We start from the raw sequence: 23,324 nt of genomic DNA, 5'->3' as shown, positions 1-23,324 counted from the left end.
AGAGGATTAAGAAAGTCTCTGGGTTAACTCAGAACAGAATGAAAATGTAATGCTCCCACGTATCTTTAAACCAAAGTATCGCTGATTCGCTCATTTTGCTGTCAATCAAAAAGGGATTCAGCCTCAGACAGATCATCCAATCATCATGCAGAAGCTGAGCGTCCGGGCCAGCCAAGGCCAGCCCACTGCCCCATAGACCCCCAGAGACGCTGAGCGTCCGATGGGCGAGTACAGCCCAGCATTTATCCAATGATTCGTCTCGTTTCGCTGCACTTCTCTACTTCGCTATTGAACTCTGTGGACGCACTGTGAAGCTGCGGGAATGATTGAGAGGAAAGCCGCGTCCTTACCAGTCATAAAAAGTTGATTCTGAACAAAAGTTGAGCGCGTTGTGGTGCATATATATTCAATGACATGTACACACAACAGTATATATTTGATCACTTATTTTTTTGACATTTTAGGGGAAGCTGAGCTTCCCTTGCAGTCTTAGAGCAATCGCCTCTGGTCCCTCATATAGTTATATGACAACGGCACACATTTCTCCTACTGTCTGGCCATCTGAAATGTCTACATCTACATTTATAAAACACTGTCAAGTTGTTCAGTGAAAGCTACTTTCTTCTGTTATCCCAACAGATGTAGTTTTTCAAAACTTTCTCCAACTAATTGAAAATTATCCAAATAATTAAATCATACAGTAATATTTTGAAAAATCACTGCATTATTTAATTCCCTTCCAATAAAAATCATCCAGCGTAAGGCTATTTGGTTAGTAACAACCAGTATAACATGGGTGTGTAATAATATCAGATGGAGTTAGTTTGTGAGATAAATGTGATAACACAGAATATGGATGCCCAAAAAGCACACACATGAGCTTTGACACATGCTGATATATTGATGAACAATGATGTTGAAAATACCACAGATCACATTGTTCCAGTAATGGTTGTATATTGCGATTAAAAAATAGACACACACACTGGGAACTGATATGCAAATAATTATGTATTTATCTTATTTCATTGTTTTTATTTGTATTTATTTGTGTGTTTTTCCCAGGTCTTTAAATGCATGCATACAGCATTTGTTTTACACATTAATTCCACATTGAAGATAGTCCTGGGCTCATGAAGTTAACAGGAAGTGAGATGTGCTCACTGCCTCTTGAGCATAAGGGGCCTGCTTGATTTTGTGGCTGACTGCCAAACACTCACACATGCACTCAGTCACTTTACCAGTGTCTATGTAACTCACTCCTCTTCTTGGTGCTGCTGCCTTAAATCATTAGTCCAGACAGGCAGGCAGGTCAGCCCCATGCTGGGCCCCTCCTCCTTTTGCCCTCCATTGTGGACACTGGCTCTTGTACTCCTGGCGGCCCACAATCTCTCATCACTCTTCAGGGTCTGAACTACAGCGCCTCTGGAACTCCTGCCCATACTCATGCACCCATTTGTTCGCCACTGAAAAATAAGGATATTTAGGCCTCTGTCAGTAGAATATAGAAAACTACTCTTAACACAGCACAGTAGAACAGTGTCAAAAAGTGCAAGTTTCATTTGGAGCAACTTTTCATATCAACACTCAACTTGACCCTAGGTATGTTATATGTGTAGTGCTATGTATTGCGAGACTGACACAGCTGATAACTCTGCAAAAAGAGACAAGATAAGAGGCAATGGCTCCAATTATCATTTTAAATTACTATAATGCTACTCAAGAACAAATATTAAAGATCAGAAAAAATGGGTATTCTGTTGTTCAGATTAAATTCTTTTGGTTTTAGAGATAGTATTATATTCAACCTCCACAGAATGCCTTAACTTTGAATGCCTTAACAAAAATTGGCAACAGCAATGTATTCGGTTTTGATTAAATTACAGTTTAACTGTATTATAATGTTTTAATAACCATACGGTAAATAATAAATTAAAAAGCACACCTCGAAAATAATTCCCAAAGCAGATGTAGTTTTTCAAATCTTTCTCCAGCCTTTAGGATACATCATGAAAAGAAGGATTTACTAGTTCTAAAATGTAAAAATCCTAGTCTACCTTCTACTGTGGCTCTGGTTATTAGGGCTTCCCTTTATATTAATGTAAACATGTTTTTGTTCTATATTGAGCCAAATTATTATCTTTGTATGTCTCATGCAAAGATGTAATGGAATGCAGATGTTATTAATTTTTGCCAAATAAATACCATCATTTTATAATGAAATTATAGAAATTATACCCCATTTATCGCCAACAAGGACAGGACAACCTGCATGCAGAGTGTCTCCGTTGCCTTGGCCATTTCTATGTAGGTTCCACCAGAAGAGTGCACTATTCTGGAATAAAGACATGAAACATTAAAACAAAGTGCAAAGCCTCTGCATGTTTAACTCCTACACGCTTTATTTTAGCTGTTGAAATGAGACAGATGGATGTTCTACAGGTCAGTGCTTAGGAGTGTTATGATAACCCATCTCCAAAGGTCTTAGCTGCAGGTGGTGAACCCCCAATGGCCTCAAAGGCTAAAATTCACACCAAGAATCAGTATAGCTTCTGCAGCAATTCATTTTGTGGAGTCAAAGACTGCTAACTGAAAACATTTACTGTAATTGGATACCTTCCTGCAGAAAGAATTCCCTCTGCATTGCATTTCTGTGGTAATAATGAGTGGAATGTCTTACATTTTGATTTGATATTCATTAATGGATATTTCTAGATTCATTATAAGAAATTATGATGAACAGTTGTGCCTTTTCAACATTATTATTCAACCTAGAGATGCTGGCACTGTGTGTGTGTTAGGGTGTCAAGACTTTAATATTTTGTCAGATTGTAATAAAGCTTCACATAACAGACTTGGTAGCATTGTGTGATTGGGCTATTAACAGTAAATGTGAAAGGAAAGAGATGAAACAGATTAAATTCTTCCTGTATTAAACAAAATGGTAGTAAAATGTACTCATCCTGTTCAAGAATTTCTTTGGCCCAGATTTGGTCCACAATATACCTGCCATTTGGAGTCAGTGCCATCCTTCATAGGAATAATCAAAATAAGACAGTAATGAATATTTGGCCCAAATGCAGCCCACATCTGCAGTTCTCCTATAGCCCACATTTGGGCCAAATATTCACTGCTATTTCGGTAGGCACCAACACCCTCACTAATGGAAGTCCATAATGTCTTGTGTAGTGGTGTCAATCCATCAAAAAATATAATCGTGTTAATCACAGTGGCATTTTCGGGTTAAGTATGATTTATCAGAAGTAAAATGCTATTATTTCGTTATTTTTGGAAGGGAAATAAATAAATATATTAAATCATCAATGCACAGAATACCATTCCATTCAAAATTCAATTTACACACACACTGGCGAGAAATGGAAGCCAAACACGTACATCATACCTCATATGGCATACATGCCATATACATGCATACAGCACACGACCGTTCCCCTGGAGGACTGCGGTGGGCACTAGGGTCTCACCCAGGATAGAGTGCCAATCCATTTCTGGGCATCTTGTCACGCCCACACATATACATTCACTCACGCCCCAGGACAGTTACTAGAGAAGCCAAATCACCTAACCTCCACCTAACCACGCAGACACGGGGACATGGAAACTCCACTCAGGTGGGACTTGAACCCAAGATCCCAGTGCTGAGAGGCGAATGTGCGAAACACCATGCCACCGAACTGTTAATAGATAAATGAGATTAAATCTATATTTCATCATAAAATGTGTAAGCTACCTTCTGTACTTAACAGTAATGCTAATCATCTAAAAAATCTTTCTAGCATAATTCACTCGTTTTACAGAGTGCAGTGACATATTGAAAGTTACGGGCGGCGCTGTGGTTTGGTGGTTAACACATTTGCCTCCCTGCGCTAGGATCTTGGTTTTATACTTTCCCTGTGTCTGCATGGGTTTCCTCCAGTGTCTTCGGTTTTCTCTCACAGTCCAAAATCATGGAGGTTAGGTGAATTGGCTTCTTTAATAACTTTCCTGGTGTGAGTGAATGAGTGTGTATGTGAATGATTGTCTGTATGTGTGTGCCCAGATATGGACTGACGCTCTATCCTGGGTGAAACCCTAGTGCCCGATGCAGTCCTCCAAGTGGACGGTCGTTCCTGGTTGAAAGTTCACTGTGCACGTTTGGCTGCCACTTCTCACCAGTGTGTGTGTATTGAGTGTTGAATGGAATGGCGTTCTGAGCTGTGTTGATTTTAAAGTGTCCTTGGGTATTAAGAAAGGTGCAATATAAGTGTAACAATAAAGTTGTGGGGAAATTTGGTACCATCATTCGAGTTTTTTTTTTTTTTTTTTTAAATGAACATGTTAAAGTTTCCAGATTAATCACATACATTAACGTGTAAACATTTACAGCACTAAATATGCGGCATTTGAACCATACAAAAACGGCAATACTTTAGGCAGCTTAAATTTGTAGAGTATAATTAAGTTACTAAGAAAATAAACAAAGTATATAATTAGAATAGTGGTGTCCAAATCTAAGCATATATCTGTACTAATTTGTTTTCCTTCACTCTGAATTGAATCCAAGTTGAGCTGCAAGGCAGCTAAATCATGCCATGCTCCCATCTTTGTAATGCGACTAGAGCTGAAAGCGAGAAGACCTGGAGTTTTGAGTCTAACATGTAATATTTAATGTGCTGGTCTGCATTAAGTAAAATGTAATCAATCATTAATAAAATAGTTAATAAAAAGCAGCTGATATGCTGTACACCCATGGTCACATTTGCTGTGTACTGATACACAATTTGATCTGAATGTGAAAGTGTTAATGTGTTAAAGACAGTGGGTACAATACCTCCACTACTGGAACACTGAAGTTGGCGTAGATGAAGGCCGTGGATCCTCCTGCTTCCACAGAACTGAGCTGGAGTGCATCACAATGTTCTCATTCACTCAGTGTTAATCTCAGTAAACACATCAATCAGTATAGCCCATGGCACAGCTGAGCTTGTCGCTTGTCCAAAACATACACACTGACTTTCTCGTATTGCACAGACAGGAATGTTTTCCTTGGAGTAAAGGCTATATATCACTTTTCAGAGAGGGGGGTGGAAGCTGGGCTGAATTACGTTATAGGAAAATCTTAAATACATCAGTTCTGCTACTGATATAAATGAAATATTGTTGCTATTATAACAAATTAACATATTGTCAATGTCCATTTAAAAACATGCATCCTTCAAAATAGTAACTTTACATTAATTAATTAATTCATTCATTATCAGAAACTGCTTATTTAGTTCAGGGTTGCAGTTTGTTCAGAGCCTACCTGGAATCACTGGGCGCAAGGCAGGAACACACCCTGAATAAAAATGTGATAATCTTGGATTTTGGAGCGTTTCTATTGGTTCATTCATATTGAAATTCTCACACAATGTGGAGCAGGGCTGCTTTGATCAAATGATACAGTAAACAAATCGACAAAAATGGAGATGCATGTTTTTAACTGAAAAGCAACAAACAAGATTCAACACTTTATAAAAAATTAAATTAAATTTGAGACTGTGACTTTACAAATATATGCAATGTAAATGTCAACAAATGTATTTTTGCATAAAATTAATATATATCTATAAAAACCAAAAACATGTATTTATGAACTGTGAGACACTGATTGGGATATTTATTTGCAGAACATATTTGTGACTTGTGTTAATTTGTGGATTAACATTTATGTATTTTGAGACTAATCTCTCTCCATAATATAGGACAATTTATGTTAGTCCGTCACGAAATTTGAACACAACACACAATGAAAACTAAGAATAACATTTAAAAGACAAGGTTTTCCCCCATAGCAAAGATTATGTTGATACTACTACTTCAAACTGACAAGTAGATGACATTAATTACTTACATATATCATAAATGTGGCCATTCGATTACCAGAATTGAATCTGTACAAAGGGCTGGATGTGGACTGGTGGTGGAAAGAAAAAAGGGGGAAAAAAACATTATCACAAGCCTGGATTTGACTTAGCCTGAGACTATACATCTCATCAATCATTTTCAGTGAAGGCTAAAATTTTCCACAGCTGAGTCTGGGTGCGCCTTTATATGAACATGCAGGCCATCTACACAAACTGACAGATAATATCATCAAAGTACTGCATCATTATCCATTATTACTTGGGGTTCAAAAATCAAGGGAAAATTAAGGGTAAAATCAGCAGGAAAAAGGAGATCTGATCTATGGCTTTGAAAATATTTTCTGATGGCGTGCCATTAGTAAAAGTATACTAATAACAATAAAAGAGCTATGGAAACCATTTTCTTATTTCACTTTGATCTAGGACTGAAAAGGCTGAATGTTTGTTAAAATACACAGCTATCCTAAATCCTTTTTCAGAGATAAAGTACCTACTCACTGTTGCATGATCAAAATGTGGTTCATAGTGTCCCCCAATACCATAGTTTACTACTTGCAGATGCTCAGCATAGGGAAGCTGCACATTTAGGCCTGTCAGCAAAGTGATACGGCGGTCCACGTTGCTAATGGTGGGGTGTGCCGAGTCTTTTAACCATGCACTGGAAGACAAGTACAAGCTATTAGATATATTATGAAATAGTCAGAGACCACAGTAATAAAATAACTAATTTATAAATGTGCCACTAAAAATGCCAAAATAAAACAAATATATACATATATATGAATTAATAAAAGTGGAGTTTAAGAAAAAAATGAGGAAAACAAGAAATAAATGAGTTAATATGGGACATAAAAACAAAAACAAATAAATGAATGTGTACATTTTTGCATATCTTTCAATTTTGTGCATTTACTTATTGCTCAATATAATTATTTCTGTATTATTTACTATTTGATTAATTCCTATATTCATTTTTTTCTGTACTTATATTTTTTACTTATGTTTTATTTTTCATTTATTCTTTTCTGTATTTCCTATGCTAATGAACGGAGCGTGTTTTTCACATTCAAGCTCAAGTCCAGAACAGAGCAGTTGATTGTAGAAGTGTCCAAGAGCACATAGTTTGGGTTGGTGTTAGATCTGCTCAGAGAAGCAGCTCGCCTCAGTTAAATGGAGCAATGTATGTATCCACTGGTTAAGTGTGATGCCATGGCATTTCATGGATCCAATCGCAGCTTTGGTCTCTTGTCATACATTCGTAGACTGTTTTGAATAAAGCTGAATGCCTTTATTATATCAATTATGTGATCTCAGTTTAGGAGTTCTGAAATAATTAATTCAGCATAAAGGAAGCAAACGTGTCTTTGGCGGAACTTTTTGCACATTCACAGCTCATTCTGATATTTGTGAGCTGCCGGGCGGACTGATGTTTCTGGGAGCAGAGGCTCTGCATAGGGAGAGATGTGTCTCCCGCAGCTCCATTTCTGGGAGCAGAATAACTTGGAAAGAGAGCTGTCTCTCCCACACATGGTCAACCCTAGTGTTCCATCAAGTTGTGTTATGGGTATATCAAGGCCGCCATTTCTATACCACTAAATACAGCTGATAGAGCAAGACATGTACAGTTAATCTACGACATCGGGCATTGATCAAGCAATAAGAATGTTTAGAATTATGGACAGTCTCCTTAATATCATATACGGTAATAAGAGCAAGGAAAAACTGAAAAAATAAATAAACACAAAAAATATATATAGTTAGAGAAATGAATAAATCATAAAAATGAAAAATAAAATTAATAATAAAAATAAATAAAAATGTATTTAAAAAAATTTAATCAGGAGAGAGAAAGAAAATTAAATGTAAGTAGACATTTAAATTTATGTAAGGTTTAATTTATTATTTTCTCTAGGCTTTTTGTATTTATTTTTATATTTATTGTCAATATTATGGAGGAAATACATTTTATTTATTAATTCATTTATTTATTTTAAAATTTTGGCAGGTTTGGTCTTCCATATATGAAAAAAAAAATAAAAGAAAGAAAATGCAAGAAAATGAACTTGTGTTGTCAAGATCTATCCCTCATAGATGCATTTATAAAAAATAAAAAACAAACAAAAAAAAAAAAAAAACAAAAAAAAAAGAGTAGGAACAGAGTAGGAACATTCATCTGTGTAGCACCAGTTCATCACGGTACATCAAACACTCTCACAGCCCTGGATTTTTACACTACTAATTCACATACAAACGTGTTATTGGCTTGTGCGAGGAAACAACAGCAACCATAAGAAAACCACACACACAATGAAGACAATGAAAAATCAATAATGCTTTACAATTAATGAAAGGTGGTCTTTGACCTTTGCATATTACTATCAATTGGTTTTCCAGCATGGAAATAATATAATAATTTATATTTTATAAATAATTAATTTATAATATAAATAATTTTACTAGAAAAATAGGGATTGAACAAAATTTCATCTACTGGAGACTGCACACTCCAGACTATGGTATGTCCACCGTCCATTTTTACGATATTTAGAAAGCAGATTTTGTGTGAGCAACTTGATAAAGTATAAACTTGATGTATAAATTACACTGAACAATCACTGGATTAGGAAGACCTATCTTATATCTAAACGTACTGTCCATTTCATCAGCTCCACTGACCATATATGAGCACTTTATGGTTTAACTACAATTACAGACTCTTGTGTCTTAGACACAGCAGTGCTGCTGGAGATTAAGTGTCCACTCACTGTCCACTCTCTAATACGCACCTACTTATTTGGTCCATCTTGTTGATGTAAAGTTAGAGTAAGTAGCTCATCTGTTCCTCTAGTCCTTCATCAGTGGACACAGGATGCTGTTGGCTAGATATTTTTGGTTAGTGAACTATTCTCAGTCCAACAGTTACCCCGAGGACTTTAAAAACATGAGAAGCACTGCTGTGTTGGATCCACTCATACCAGTACAACACACACTAATGCACCGTGGTGGTCCTGGCCATTGAAGAGGGGATAAGAGAAACAGATGGACTACAGTCTGTATTTGTAGAATTTCAAAGTGCTCCTGTATGGTCAGTGGAGCAGAAAAAATATGGACAATGAGTGTAGATACAAGGTAGGTGTTCAACAGTTTCTAGTAAGTGTAATTTCTGTGTTATGTGTTTGCTCATGAGAAATCCTACCATGCCTGGTTCAAATGATGCTGGAACTGAATGTGTAATCTATTGCTGCATTGTAGCGTTAAATGCTATAAAGACAGCAAAAAGTGCCACTCCCAGAGAGTGTGTCGGCAGAGAAAGCTTGTAATCAACATTTATTACCTCTTACTGATGCGGTAGTCTGCAGTGGCCTGGTTTGCCCCTGATGCCACAACTGATCTCCTCAGCTGAAAGAAGCAAAAATGAACCATATATATCAAAGCAACATAAAGTTGATTTCATAAACACCTGACTGACATTAACACTACACTATACATCAATTATTACACTTCCTCCTTTCAACACACACTGTCCATTCTCTCAGCTCGACTGACCATACAGGAGCACTTTGTAGTCATATAATTACAGACTGTAGTCCACCTGTTGCTCAGTTCAATGTGTTCTTTAAATGGTCATGGACCCCCACAAAGAACAACCACAGAGCTTGGATCTTGTTGGCCAACCCTGTAGATTTAAAATCAGTAGCTCATCTATTGCTGCACAGTTTGTGTTGGTCACCTTCTAGTCATTCATCAGCGGTCACTGCCCATGCTGTTGTTTGGATATTTTTGGTTGGTGGACTATCCTCCATCAGTGACACTGAGGAGTTTAAAATCTCCTGCAGCACTGCTGTATCTGAGCCACACTAACCAGCACAACACATTAACACACCACCAACATGTTACTGTCCCAGTATAGTAAGCGAAGCTAAGAGAACATAACGTATGTATCGTTGTTGGACAAGATGAGAAATAATATAGCTGGAAAAAGTACTGTAACACAGTGTTGAGGGAATGAAAGCTGCTACTCTTTAAATATTACTCTCCTGTATGAAAACTTAAAAATCATGATGATATTTGTTAATTATGACTGAATTAAGACTAATTTTACTAGTTTAATTTATATAAACGTAGTCCACAATTAATTAATTAATTCAAAGTTTAAAACTACACTCCTTTGTATTAAATCATAGGTAAACGTTACATTATTGTATTTATAATTTGCATATATATATATATATATATATATATATATGCGAATATATATATATATACGAACATTTGGTGGAACTACGGTTATGAGAAACACTTGTGATGTTTATTGATGGTTCAGACTATGCAAGTTACCAACATAGTTACCTCAATATTTACAAAGACGTTGAGAAACACTTGCATCGCAAATACATCATTCAAACTACACTCTTAAAAATAAATTTACTAGAAAAGTTTCTGTGATGCCATAGAAAAACCACTTTTGGTTCCAAAAAGAAATATTTTTGTTTGAGAAATTCATTTAAAGGTTTAAAAATTCCTCACTCTGTCTTTACCAATTTAAACATATCAGCAGAGATGGTTCTACAATGGAACCATAAGTGGTTCTTCTATGGCATCACTCAAAGGACCTTTTGTAGCACCTTTATTTTTTAAAATATAGGTAAGCTGCTAACATAGTTAGCAGCTAAGTTAATGGGAAACACAAATTTCCATCTACAACTAAAAATTAGTAAATATTACGCACATATGGAGCAGGAACAAAGCAATAGCCTCGCCTCATTTCATGCTTTTCAAATGTTTGGAATGCTCTTCATTGTCTAAATACCTCCTAGAGAGAGAAAGCCTAGCATAAATAAATAAAACTGGTTTAGAGCAAGCAAACAGACTGGGGAGCTAGCAAAATGGTGAGGAAACATCTGAATTTTATAAAAATTGTTTTTGTATTAAAATCAATAACACAAATCTGGTCGGGGTGGTGGTGTAGCCACAATTTACGATCCTATTATAGACAACAAACAATGTTGGTTTTGAATCAAATTCCTTTGAAGTGCTTAGTCTTAAATTTATGGCATCAAAAAGACAGCACTCTTATGCTCATCACAATCGATAATCCTCTCAGTACCTATAAAAATTCTTAGTGAATTAGCTGATTTTCGCTCAAGCGTAGTCAGCACTTCAAAAAAGGACTTAATTGTTGGCGATTTCAGAAGGATTTTTTTTTCAGAGTGTTACTGGGCCCACAAACTGAAGTAAAAACTCATGGGACCTAGAGTTAACACTGGGCAGTAAAATAAATGAATGAATAGAGCACCTCCCGCTACACAAGACCATCTCCAATCACTATCTAATCATATATAAAGTTTCTCTAAAAAAATTATATCTGTTCACAGCCATTCTACAGGGTGGGCCATTTAAATGGATACACCTTAATAAAATGGGATTGGTTGGTGATATTAACTTCCTGTTTGTGGCACATGGGAGGAGGGAAACTTTTCAAGATGTGTGGTGCCCATGCCGGCCACTTTGGATCCAACATTTGTTTTTTCAATGGGAAGAGTGTCATGTGACACAAACTTATTGGGAATTTCACATAAATTGGTTTTAACGTAACTTTATTCTTTCATGAGTTATTTACTATAAGTTTCTGACCACTTATAAAATGTGTTCAAAGTGCTGCCCATTGTGTTGGATTGTCAATGCAACCCTCTTCTCCCACTCTTCACACACTGATAGCAACACTGCAGGAGAAATGCTAGCACAGGCTTCCACTATCCGTAATTTCAGGTGCTGCACATCTCGTATATTCACAGCATAGACAATTGCCTTCAGATGACCCCAAAGATAAAAGTCTAAGGGGGTCAGTTCGGGAGACCTTGGGGGCCATTCAACTGTCCCACGATGACCAATACACTTTCCAGGAAACTGTTCATCTAGGAATGTTCAGACCTGACACCCATAATGTGGTGGTGCACCATCTTGCTGGAAAAACTCAGGGAACGTGCCAGCTCCAGTGCATAGAGGAAAACACATCATCATGTAGCAAACAATGACATTCATGAAGTTCTATAGTCTGGATTTAGACCAAATCACAGCACAGAAGCAGCCCTAAAAACAGTAACCAATGACTTACTCTTTTTATTTGATGAGGGCTGTATGTCTGTTAATTTTGATATCTCCATAGGGATACCCAGTATCTTCATTAAAACCTTTATTTGGCAATCACATTTGACAACCATATATCCAATACAGTCAAAACTGCCTTCTTCCACTTATGCTGAATTTAGTCAATATTGCATATCTTGTCCTTAAAAGATGCAGAAAAAAAAACTAGTCTATGCATTTATAACATTTATTACAGCAATGCGCTTCTGGAATGAGCTCCCCTCTTGCAAAGCGCTACACAACTTCATTTAGTAACCAGAGTGCCTTTTAAAACATTTGACAATATAACCCCAGTTCTCCATTCCCTACACCAGCTACCGAAAAAAAAAAAGTAAAATAAATAAATAAAAAAACACAACACATTGACTATAAAATACAAATTGTCTCTTTGCCTATAAATCTCTAAATGATTTAGGCCCACTATATCTTCTAGTCTGGAATAGTGTTCTTGCTACTGTATGGGCCTCAGACACTCTGAATCTTTAAATCTCGATTTAATCTCCCACTTTCGGGTTACGTCTTCTCTACTGGTGTCATAGCTAGTTATTATCACTGCTTTGTATCATCCCCCCCCCCCCCCCCCCACACACACACATACACTCGTGTCTGGATTCTTTCTCCTGTCTCTCTCATACCTCCAGATGCTCAGTTCCTGCTGCTCTACCTGATGTTGTCCTGATCGAGCTCTGACCTATGCATCCTGTACAAGATCTTGGCCATGTATGAATGCTGTTTTATCCCAAATGGACTCTGCACCTGCTTTTGCTTTCCCACAGAATCACAAACTACCTCCTGCTCCCTCTTGCATCTTCATTACTACTTTTTTACTTTCATAATATTACCTACATCTCATTTTCTCTATCAGTCTGCATTTTCTGTTCTGTTATTTGCTCTCCAGTTTTGACGATGAATTCTTTCCAAGATTTCTTCTTTGTGTGCTGAGGGAGTTTTCCTTGCCACTGTCACCCCTAGCTTGCTCATATGATGCTTGGACCCAGATCTCTGTGAAGCTGCTTTGTGGTGACTTCTGTTTTGAAAAGCACTGCATGAATAAAAATTATTTTGATTTGATTGAATGTTGCCTTTATGTGCAGGGTGTTTTTAACTTTTTATTCTTGGTATGTGGTAAATGCAAAAGGTACTAACAATTTATGTAATGCATGCTGGGCCCTGTAATGAACCATAATGAAAAATCTTCTGTGCTATGTATTAGTTTAATGTCCATCCATCCATCCATTATCTGTAACCGCTTATCCAATTTAGGGTCGCGGGGGGTCCAGAGCCTACCTGGAATGATCGGGCGCAAGGCGGGAATACACCCTGGAGGGGACGCCAGTCCTTCACAGGGCTTAATTTAATGTATAATATATATATTATAATCTATAAGACAAGTGAATTTCTTGCCTTTTGGTTGTGATTGAAAATTTCACCGGTTTTCAAATTTGCATACTCTAACACCACTTTTCTCTGGCTACATCTTTCGGTTTGTTTGCCTGAGAAGAGGCACGGCATGCAAATGTGTAGCTGGTGTGTAAAGAAAATAGCACCTGGGATGTTTGATGTTAGTGTAGCTTAAAGGTTCATTTTACCCAAAAATCTAATTTTACTAATTTGCTTTTTTTTTTTTTTTTTTTTTTTTTCTTTCTTTTTAAATGTGCAACTGTCTTTATGTGGGGTTGCCACATAAATATTACATAATAGACATCTATGCATTTGTCTCCCAAATAGGGAATAGGTCTAGCCCTGTATTCTCCAAACACTACCTACAGAAACTCTTAGAAAATAAGTACAGTACAGGTACATGATTCTCACTTATAAAAACAGTGTAAATGTGTCTTTAAAAAAGGTGCAGCAGTGGTTTTAAAGTCCAGTTGTGTTCCCTAAAGCTACATTACATTTTCTTCTACAGATGGAGAGGAGAATATTTGTAAAATTTTATTAGAATACTCAATTAAACAGCATAATATAAGTCCTGGAGAGAAAATTAGGCATATGAAAGCACTTTAAAAAATATACAAATATTGTATATGGTACTGAATATGTTCTTTTAGTTAGGGAACTAACAATGCCATAACAGTGACAGCAGCCTATGAAACTACCCCTATGTCAACTACAGAAAATTTTGGAGACTATGGTTGGTAACAATTTTTAACATTAACATTTTTTTTTCAAGTGATACTAAAAAGGTAAGTGGATTACACACAAACAAAACAAGCAAACACCAACAAATTTTAAAGGAACTGTAAAGTTTCAGAAAATCTTGCTCATCAGTTGGCAACCTATACTGTAAAATATTTTCTTGAGGTAAGTCTCTAAATTTGCAATTTTTCCCCATGACCCATCTCCCTGTTTGTTTAAGACTATCCAGCATGTTATGATAATGTTTTGAAGTGTTGACAGCAAAAGCTATGCTAACACTCTTGAAATGTGTGGTATGCCACATTAACAAAGGCAAAAAAGTAAGGTCTGCTCTTTGTGAAAAACAGTATGGGAATGAAAATGCTTTGTGATTATTGATGCTTGGACCATATGGACATACTTTTGGGATTAAAGAGACGTGGGTGGCTCCAAATACTCAGCAAAGAACTGCAAACCACAGACCATTTCTGGCTGTCTTTCTACTCTATAACTTATGGAAAATATTCATGACAAGTAATGACTGGCCCACAACATAAAGGCAGGAACAGTTCCAAGCTTTTCTCTTAGGAGAAGTTTTGTTTCCCAGTCCTTTAAAAGAGACCATTATTATTACCTTAAATTTGAGTTACTTTGTGAGGATGCTGTAGGAAGGTGATTAAAAACAGACGTTTTGACGTACTGGGTGAGTCATTTGGGAAGCATCAAGTGCCAACTCTTCCAGCTCTTATTTCATCAGTTATTCCGCTCGGTCATCTTTGTGTGGGCAGACTGAACAGTGAATTGAGCCTTTCCGTCATCAATCTCCCGAGGATAAAACTCTCACTTCCTCGCCAGTAATTCCCTCCTAACACTGCATTCTCCTCCATGACTACTGCACGGAGAAATGTAGGAAAATCCCCTTTTTTACTAAACACTTTAATGCTGAAGCAAAATGCAGATATTTAAACCATTTAATTAAATAATATGTTTCTCCAAGTTGTTGTCCCATTTATTTTTACATTTGAAGATGATAAAACCTTGCTCCAGACCTCTTCTCAACACTTCTTTGCAAATTAAAGCTTTATCCTTCTGTTTTGGATGTTGATGGAGATGTTTACAAGTGTATGTTGTGGGTTTCATCTGTTGAAGTCTTTTGTGAATGGTGACCCTTTTTAATCCCCACTCCTCTGTGTTTAACATTTATTTCAAAATGCTCTTTAAAAAAGGACTGCTTGTGCACCTATGTTTGTATATCTGGCTGTATATCTGGAATGCCTGTCAACTTATTTAAAAAAGTTTTTAAGTTTATAAAAAAAAAAAAAAAAAAAAAAAAAAAAAAAAAAAAGTAAGGGTTTTTGGGGGCTTTCCCCCCAAAAAAAACAAGGTGAATGGTCACAATGGTTTACAGTAGCTGTAACAATGACTTTTTTTTTTCCAGACAGCCACTTTGAACTCCAATAAACAAAAAAGAACAGTTTTAGGACATGCTATTTGTAGGAATGACTCACCCCTGGCATTGCACAGTCCTTGATGCTCTGCGCCTCAGCGGCTGAGATGAAATTATGAAACAGCACCACATAAGGCTGCAGGCTGACAAGCTCACGTTTCATGGGTTGCAGGAGCAAACCAGGATTACCATTGGTGAAATAGTCACAGAACAGTCCAGGATTTTCATAGAGTTTTGGCTGTGAGCACAGAAACACATCTGAGCTTCATTACCTACTTTGAAACCAATCAAAACCCAAAAAAACAATACTGACTTTCATATTCTCTTTCTACATATTTTCAGCCCAAGCCCTGCAGCAAATTTTAGAACTCAAGTTTCTGCATATCTTTGTTGTCTAATTAAAATCATGTATTCTCAATTAGAGACACTCATTATAGGAACGACTGAAGTAAGAGAGAGCACTAATTATCATTTTATAAGCTTTAATATGTAAATGTAAGACATGGCTTAAAGCAAATCAGGCATGTAATCATGTATATTTATATAATTATTGTGTTTTATTTTTTGTTTTTAGTGTATATCGAGCAGATGACATTGGCTTTTATTTTGTAATCATCTGCCCAGGGACTACAGATAAAAAAAAGTAGCTTATTTTCCACTTTACGTTAATATGGAAACAGAGATGTTGTTTAAATGTCCATTGTCCCTAACAGCAAACAAGTAAATAAATGAATTTCAACAGTTCTTATAAATTTTGTGCAATATTTTCACTCTGATTTGTATGCAGATTAGTCTGCAAATGAACAGAAGACAAAAACAATCATTAAGCTCCTTCAGAAGTACATTAAGATCATACCTGCAATCCCTGAGTTTGGCAAAGTTTTTCATATGTCTCCCTGGTTCTTAGGTAGTTGGAACTAGGCCTCTTTAAAACTGATCCTGAGCTTAGAATGGGTGGATTTTCAACCATCAGTTTCTCATACTTCTCCACATTACGCAGAACCCTTTTGTTTGAGGGATCTTGAAGCAAATATTAAAATAAAAGTAAATACAGACAATTGTAAAATGACACGGAAATTATTTATTACTATTACTTGCAAACCACTGAGATTATTTGAATTAAATATCATCATCGTATCAAACTATTTAATGTCATTTTGTCATTTAACTTCTGTAACGGCTTCAGTCTTATTTGGGCTGTGATGAGTCTAGACCCTATCAGGAAACACTGTGCACAATCCATGAATACATCCTGGATAGGGCACCAGAGCATTGCAGGACATCACACACTCACCCGCACTTATTTTCCATGTAAAGCGAAACTAAATATAGTAAACCATGTCAAACTCTGTCAAAACAAGACATACACTAGCCTATTTAAGATGACCAAAGAAAATTCTGTTGTGCCAATATGTAAGATTGATTACTTGTGCTTTGTTATTCCAGTGAAACACTAAAGACATACCTTTCAAACACCCAACTGCATTTATTCAAGTAGTAAGTGTAAAAAATTCATTTTTTGTATGAGCTGTTCCTTTAGAGTTTTAGAAATGTAAACTTACCATGACGCAGCAGTTCCAGAGAGAGACTAAGTGCTGACGAGATGTTTCCTGTCTGGTATAATACAAACAAGAGGGTTAATAATGTAAACTGTCAAACCTACAGACTGTTTCAAAATTAACATTTTAATTAAAAAGGACACAGAAATGAGTAACAGATAAAGAGTAATAGACCTTGAAATGAGAGAAGGCTAAATGATCCAGGGCATCTTCCAGTGTGCCCTCGTTCTCTGGGCTCCAGTTTACACTGCGAAACAGCCGCACTGCCTCTTCCAGCCACTGCACAGAGTGGTAATAATCCTCAACTTCATAGGCAACCTAGAGAAAAGAACCCTATAATAACTTAAACAGGCAATTTAAAAAAAAAAAAAATTATCACGTTTACCTCACAGAATCTAGACCCACGAAACAACTTGAAACTAGATACATTCCAATGCATGGGTTTCCTCCCACAATCCAAAAACACATTGGTACATGGATTGGCGACTCCAATGTGTCCATAGGTGTGAGTGAATGTGTATGTGTTTGTCACCCTGTGAAGGACTGGTGCCCCCTCCAGGGTGTGTTCCTGCCTTGCACCCAATGATTCCAGGTAGGCTCTGGAGCCAGAGAGACCCTGAACTGGATAAGCGGTTAGAGACAACGAATGAATGAATGATTATATCAGTGTCCATGTGAGAAAAGGAAATCATGATATTAAATATTTTGCATTAAACATTTGTAATTACATGGAGTGTATTCTCTGTAAAAACATCTAGGGCAAGCAGAAATAAAAAGAAACATTTACAATGATAGTACATGTCCACACATACTATGTCCGAAGGTATGTAGACACTCCACATAATTACTGAATGTATTTAATTTAATATTGGACACATTCAATGTTGCAATCCAAGCTTAAAGGAGATAGTCATGATTTTAATCAAAAAACATTTATAAAATTTGCTAGATCTCTAGTCAGCTACAAACATTTCTTTCCCCTCAAACCTACCATTCCACCTTAAAAGATAAGGAGCTTCTGAATGTAACCAGAGACAGCAGCAGTTCCCCAGAATAATTTACATTGCCTTTAATGAAAACTGCCGGCTAGAGTGGTATAACAACAATCTGAGTGAGGGAGAACTATTAGACATAGGAAGAGACTGATTGAAAAGGGTTTTTTTGGAAAATATAAGTTTTACAATTTAGGTCACATCATATTTAATAATTTTATTCAAAGCCTACAATGCCTTCACTTTTTACTCAGTGATTGTAAAATGTAGCAAAACAGACTGCTGCACACATTACAAGAACCAAGAACAAACTGAACAGGATTCCACACAATCCCAGCCATGAAACTTCAGCTCTCAGTCCAAGTTCCCTAAACCGTGCTGACTGGATCTCAGCCAGGAAAGCACCACAAAGCTGGAGAGTGAACGTATAAGCAGGGCCTACTCAATATGGAATGTCAATTAGGAAGTTCCAATGTGCTCCAATTGGAATATCTTAGCAGCTATATCTTCCAGAGCATAGTGATATACCATACTACAAACTGTGAGAAAGAGACTATTTTAATAGCTGTACTTCAGGATATCCCTAAGAATGAGATCAGACTAAACAGAACAGCAGAGTAGCAAAGATATTGATGGTTGAAGAGGTCACTATCCAATGGTCTCAGTACAGTATCTATATTTTAAAGTTTGCCATTACGTCTACACTATTTCAGTATTAATGTCTGTTGAATTAAATCTATAAAAATCTGAATATCCATCCCATTTGCAGTGGTTTGCATCTCTTCAGAAATATCTCCTGTAGACATTATTGATATATGAGAAAACTAATTGTGGGTGTGTTTTGGAGGTTTCATTTTTATTTATTTAAGTTTTTTTGACAGATAATGTTAATGAAGCTAGTTGGAATATATTTTGTTGAAAGGATGAAACAGTTGTAAAATGTGGACATGATAAATGTGTCTAAAAGGATTGTATTCACTAGAATAGTTGTTCTATATACCTGGTATCATGTGTTTATCTGTATTCATATAATCATATTCATATCTGCAAGCATGCAGAATATGCATCCAAAACCACAGCACTCTTTGAAGATGCCTCACCTTTCCAACAAGGAAGCAGTCATCTCCAGACAGAGGGGTGGACAATGTGGGTGTGTATATGTCAATTGTGTTGCCATTGGAGACCCTCTGGAAGAGACCTCTCACTAGTCCCTCCACTTTAAGATCGTAGACATCCTGGATCCTCATCAGTCCTTGTGCCGCTCCCTGGAGATCCTCTAGTTTGGGCAAACTGCTTTCTGTCAGAATGTAACCAAACCTCAATCCTTTAAAATAAAAAGATTGGAAGGAGAATAAGACGCATTTCTGAGACAGGGTAATGGCAGAATGTTTAAAAGTATATTAATGAGTGCATTATTTAGGGTCACAATTTTGAGGGAGTACCTTCAAGGTTTTCATCTGCTTCATTGCTGTAAACTAAGTTCATCCACTCAGACTGCAGCCTCTTTATGAGTGTAAACGCCATCAAAGGGTTAGCAATGGCAGGTGCTAATTTGTTGTGTCTCTCACTGTGAAATGCCGAAACCTTTAAATAGAACCTAAAGAAACAAATTGTAATGTTATAATTACCCCACTTGCTTTAAAACAAACATACTGTAGGGGAAAAAACATGTTTCTCAAATATAGAGATTTCAGGTAAAAACGCTTAACTTTATTTACCAGTTACAGGGGTTGGACAATGAAACTGAAACACCTGGTTTTAGACCACAATAATTTATTAGTATGGTGTAGGGCCTCCTTCTGCAGCCAATACAGCGTCAATTCGTCTTGGGAATGACATATACAAGTCCTGCACAGTGGTCAGATGGATTTTAAACAATTCTTCTTGCAGGATAGTGGCCAGGTCATTATGTGATGCTGGTGGAGGAAAATGTTTCCTGACTCGCTCCTCAAACACCCCAAAGTGGCTCAATAATATCTAGATCTGGTGACTGTGCAGGCCATGGGAGATGTTCAACTTCACTTTCATGTTCAACAAACCAATCTTTCACCAGTCTTGCTGTGTGTATTGGTGCATTGTCATCCTGATACATGGCACCGCCTTCAGTATACAATGTTTGAAACATTGGATGCACATGGTCCTCCAGAATGATCCGGTAGTCCTTGGCAGTGACGTGCCCATCTAGCACAAGTATTGGGCCAAGGGAATGCGTCTTTGTGGCAGCCCAAATCATCACTGATCCACCCCCATGCTTCACTCTGAGCATGCAACAGTCTGGGTGGTACGCTTCTTTGGGGCTTCTCCACACCGTAACTCTCCTGGATGTGGAGAAAACAGTAAATGTGGACTCATCAGAGACTGTTTTACATGTTTTACATTGCCCACAGCCCAAGATTTGCGCTCCTTGCACCATTCAAACCGAAGTTTGGCATTGGCATGAGTGACCAAAGGTTTGGCTATAGCAGCCCGACAGTGTATATTGACCCTGTGAAGCTCCCGACGGGCAGTTCTGGTGGAAACAGGAGAGTTGAGGTGCACATTTAATTCTGCCGTGATTTGATGTTTTTTGGATACAATCCGGGTTAGCACCCAAACATTCCTTTCAGACAGCTTCCACTTGTGTCCACAGTTAATCCTGTTGGATGCGTTTCATCCCTCTTGGTGCTATGCTGACATCACCTGGATACATCACAAAGACTTGCTGTCTTGGTCACAGATGTGCCAGCAAGACGTACACCAACAATTTGTCCTCTTTTGAACTCTGGTATGTCACCCATAATGTTGTGTGCATTGCAATATTTTGAGCAAAACTGTGCTCTTACCCTCTGCTAATTGAACCTTCACACTCTGCTCTTACTGGTGCAATGTGCAATTAATGAAGATTGGCCATCAGGCTGGTCCAATTTAGCCATGAAACCTCCCAACCTAAAATGACAGGTGTTTCAGTTTCATTGTCCAACCCCTGTATTCCTTAATGAGCATTTTAAGGACAACTGTAAACTTTAGAAGTACCCTGTATGCACTGTGGACTTTAAGTTGGAAGTTTACACTTTTTTCATAGTTAAGCATTTTAAATGTATATTGGAGGATTTTTGGGCCCTTAGATAGTTTTATAATAATTGTTCCCTGCACTTCAATTGGCCTTCACTGCTATTTGAGGAGGCTTAAGAGTTTAGCTGTTTTAAATGTTTTGCATGCTTGAATCATACAAATGCATTTATCAGCTGTGCCAAGGCAGCCCACAACAATGCACCTCATGTTGCTATTACAAAGTATGATAACCAATTGCTGTAACCATTTACTTCGAGTGACACAGTTCTATTTTATTTTAGTCCGGAGCACTTTATGTTGCTTTTAATATCCCAACAAAAAGAAATAAAGAAAAAGCTAAGTCATGATAGGAACGTATTGAACGTCATGAAAGAAAATAGGTGTTTTTATAATGGACGGTGGTTATATATCTATCTTAATCCTTTTGAAAATATTGTAATTACCAAATATACAAATTATATACGTCTGGTATCTTCAAGTTATCTTTAAAAATACGCAGATACAAAGTAATTAAATAATAAGTCCTCACCCAGAACTGGCATGGACACAAATCTGTACCCACCCATATTTCCACAAACCCCGCCTTCTTGTAATTACGATTGGCTAAATTTATTCACATCCTACGATGGGGTTGGCTTGTATTTTACAATAAATAAATAAATAAATTTTAAAAATCCGACAATCATAGCAAAGTAGTTGGGGTTTGTCTGAAAACGGGTGAGAAACGCAAAACAACGCCAAGTAACTATGTATTGCACATCTCGTTGATTTTCAGGTTTCTGCGCCCCAAGCAAGTCATTCTCGGTTAAAATACATCCGCATGTAGCTTAATAGGTGCAAATGTTAATAAACTTGTGTTACACATACACTTTAAGAGTACTTAATTTAAACATCGCAAAGTCTAAAGTATACGCCAATTTAAAAAAAATCATCATGAATGCCGGAATACATTTAACTTACCTTCTAATATCCTCCAGTCTTTCCGTTTCATGGTCTAAGTAGGTTCTCAAATAACCAATGAGTTTCCTCTCTGATAAAATCGCCTGCTTTACGCTCAACATTGAAGTATACATCTCCCCAAGTGATTCCTGAGCTACAATGAACACAAAACACAAGGAAAACAAGCGCGAACCAAACACTGCTAACATTTTAAGAACTAAAAGAGTAAGCCTCGAAGCTTTAGGTTTCTGTCATATTTTCCCTCTGTCAGCTCACTCTGCCGTGTACCCTCTGTGTTGACTGAGACTGTGAATATAGCCGTCCTCCTCGAAGACAGAGAAAAGTGAGTCTTGCAGAGCCAAGGGCTCCTTGTTGTGAACACGAGGTGGGGAATTTCTTTTTAAATTATTTTTTTTACACACACACACACACACACACAATCCCCAGAAGCAATCAGATTTAGATATAATTAACAACCTTCTATTAGTACAGTCATTAGGTTGATTTATTTATATTTTGCGTTAAATTTCAGTTCAAATTAAAATTAAGGAGTGGCACCTATTTAAAATCCCCTCTATGGCCATTGAGTAAAGTCCTATAAAGACTCATCTCTGTTCATTAACAATATATGTTAGGTTTTAATTCCTAGACAAATGCTTTAAAAGATTTAATATATAACAACAAGGCAAACAAAAACTAACCCTATTGCTTTAGAGACTTTTTTTTTAATCTGTTTTAATTCGGTGCAAGCTGATGCAGGAAATATGCAAATATTCTCCGCCCCTCTACCTCCCTGCCGCTCGCCTGCGGCTCGAAAGCCCCGCCTTACATGTTGATGGGATTGGTTTATTGTTTTTTTAGGTTCATGACATAATAATCTAAATTCGCTTGAGACGAACATTGGGAAACTGCAGTTACAAAGTGGAAACGCCCAGCCATGGCACGGACTGCTTATTTTAGTTATAATATGATTCTAGCATAAATGAAATAAATAAATAAAAACATTGGCAAATTAACAGTGTTTAAAACTTGCAAGAGTTTTTTTTCCAAATAAATTTAGGAATTTAGTGTCACTAGTATACTATATGTAAAGATAAGAGACATTCATTGTCTGTAACAGCTGGTCCAGTTCAGGGTTGCGGTGGGTCCGGAACCTAGCGGGAAT

General features: G+C 37.0%; 1 protein-coding gene across 1 annotated transcript; it reads right to left on the bottom strand.

Moving 5' to 3' along the window:
• Window positions 1-1,033: 1,033 nt before the first annotated feature.
• On the bottom strand, window positions 1,034-22,654 carry p4ha3 (prolyl 4-hydroxylase, alpha polypeptide III). The gene is made up of 13 exons (XM_066682731.1): window positions 22,181-22,654; window positions 19,612-19,766; window positions 19,270-19,493; window positions 17,352-17,495; window positions 17,181-17,232; window positions 16,475-16,638; window positions 15,680-15,856; window positions 9,241-9,305; window positions 6,405-6,564; window positions 5,894-5,956; window positions 4,832-4,900; window positions 2,239-2,335; window positions 1,034-1,466 (listed from the first exon to the last, which is right to left on the bottom strand). Exons 1-13 carry the CDS (start codon window positions 22,366-22,368, stop codon window positions 1,396-1,398), a joined length of 1,629 nt encoding a protein of 542 aa, XP_066538828.1. The 5' UTR covers window positions 22,369-22,654; the 3' UTR covers window positions 1,034-1,395.
• Window positions 22,655-23,324: the final 670 nt, after the last annotated feature.

Source organism: Hoplias malabaricus, chromosome 1 (genome assembly GCF_029633855.1).
Source record: "Hoplias malabaricus isolate fHopMal1 chromosome 1, fHopMal1.hap1, whole genome shotgun sequence".
Classification (NCBI taxonomy): Eukaryota; Metazoa; Chordata; class Actinopteri; order Characiformes; family Erythrinidae; genus Hoplias; species Hoplias malabaricus.
Note: the sequence above shows the minus strand (reverse complement) of the source record. Positions and strands in the feature narration are given on the sequence as shown.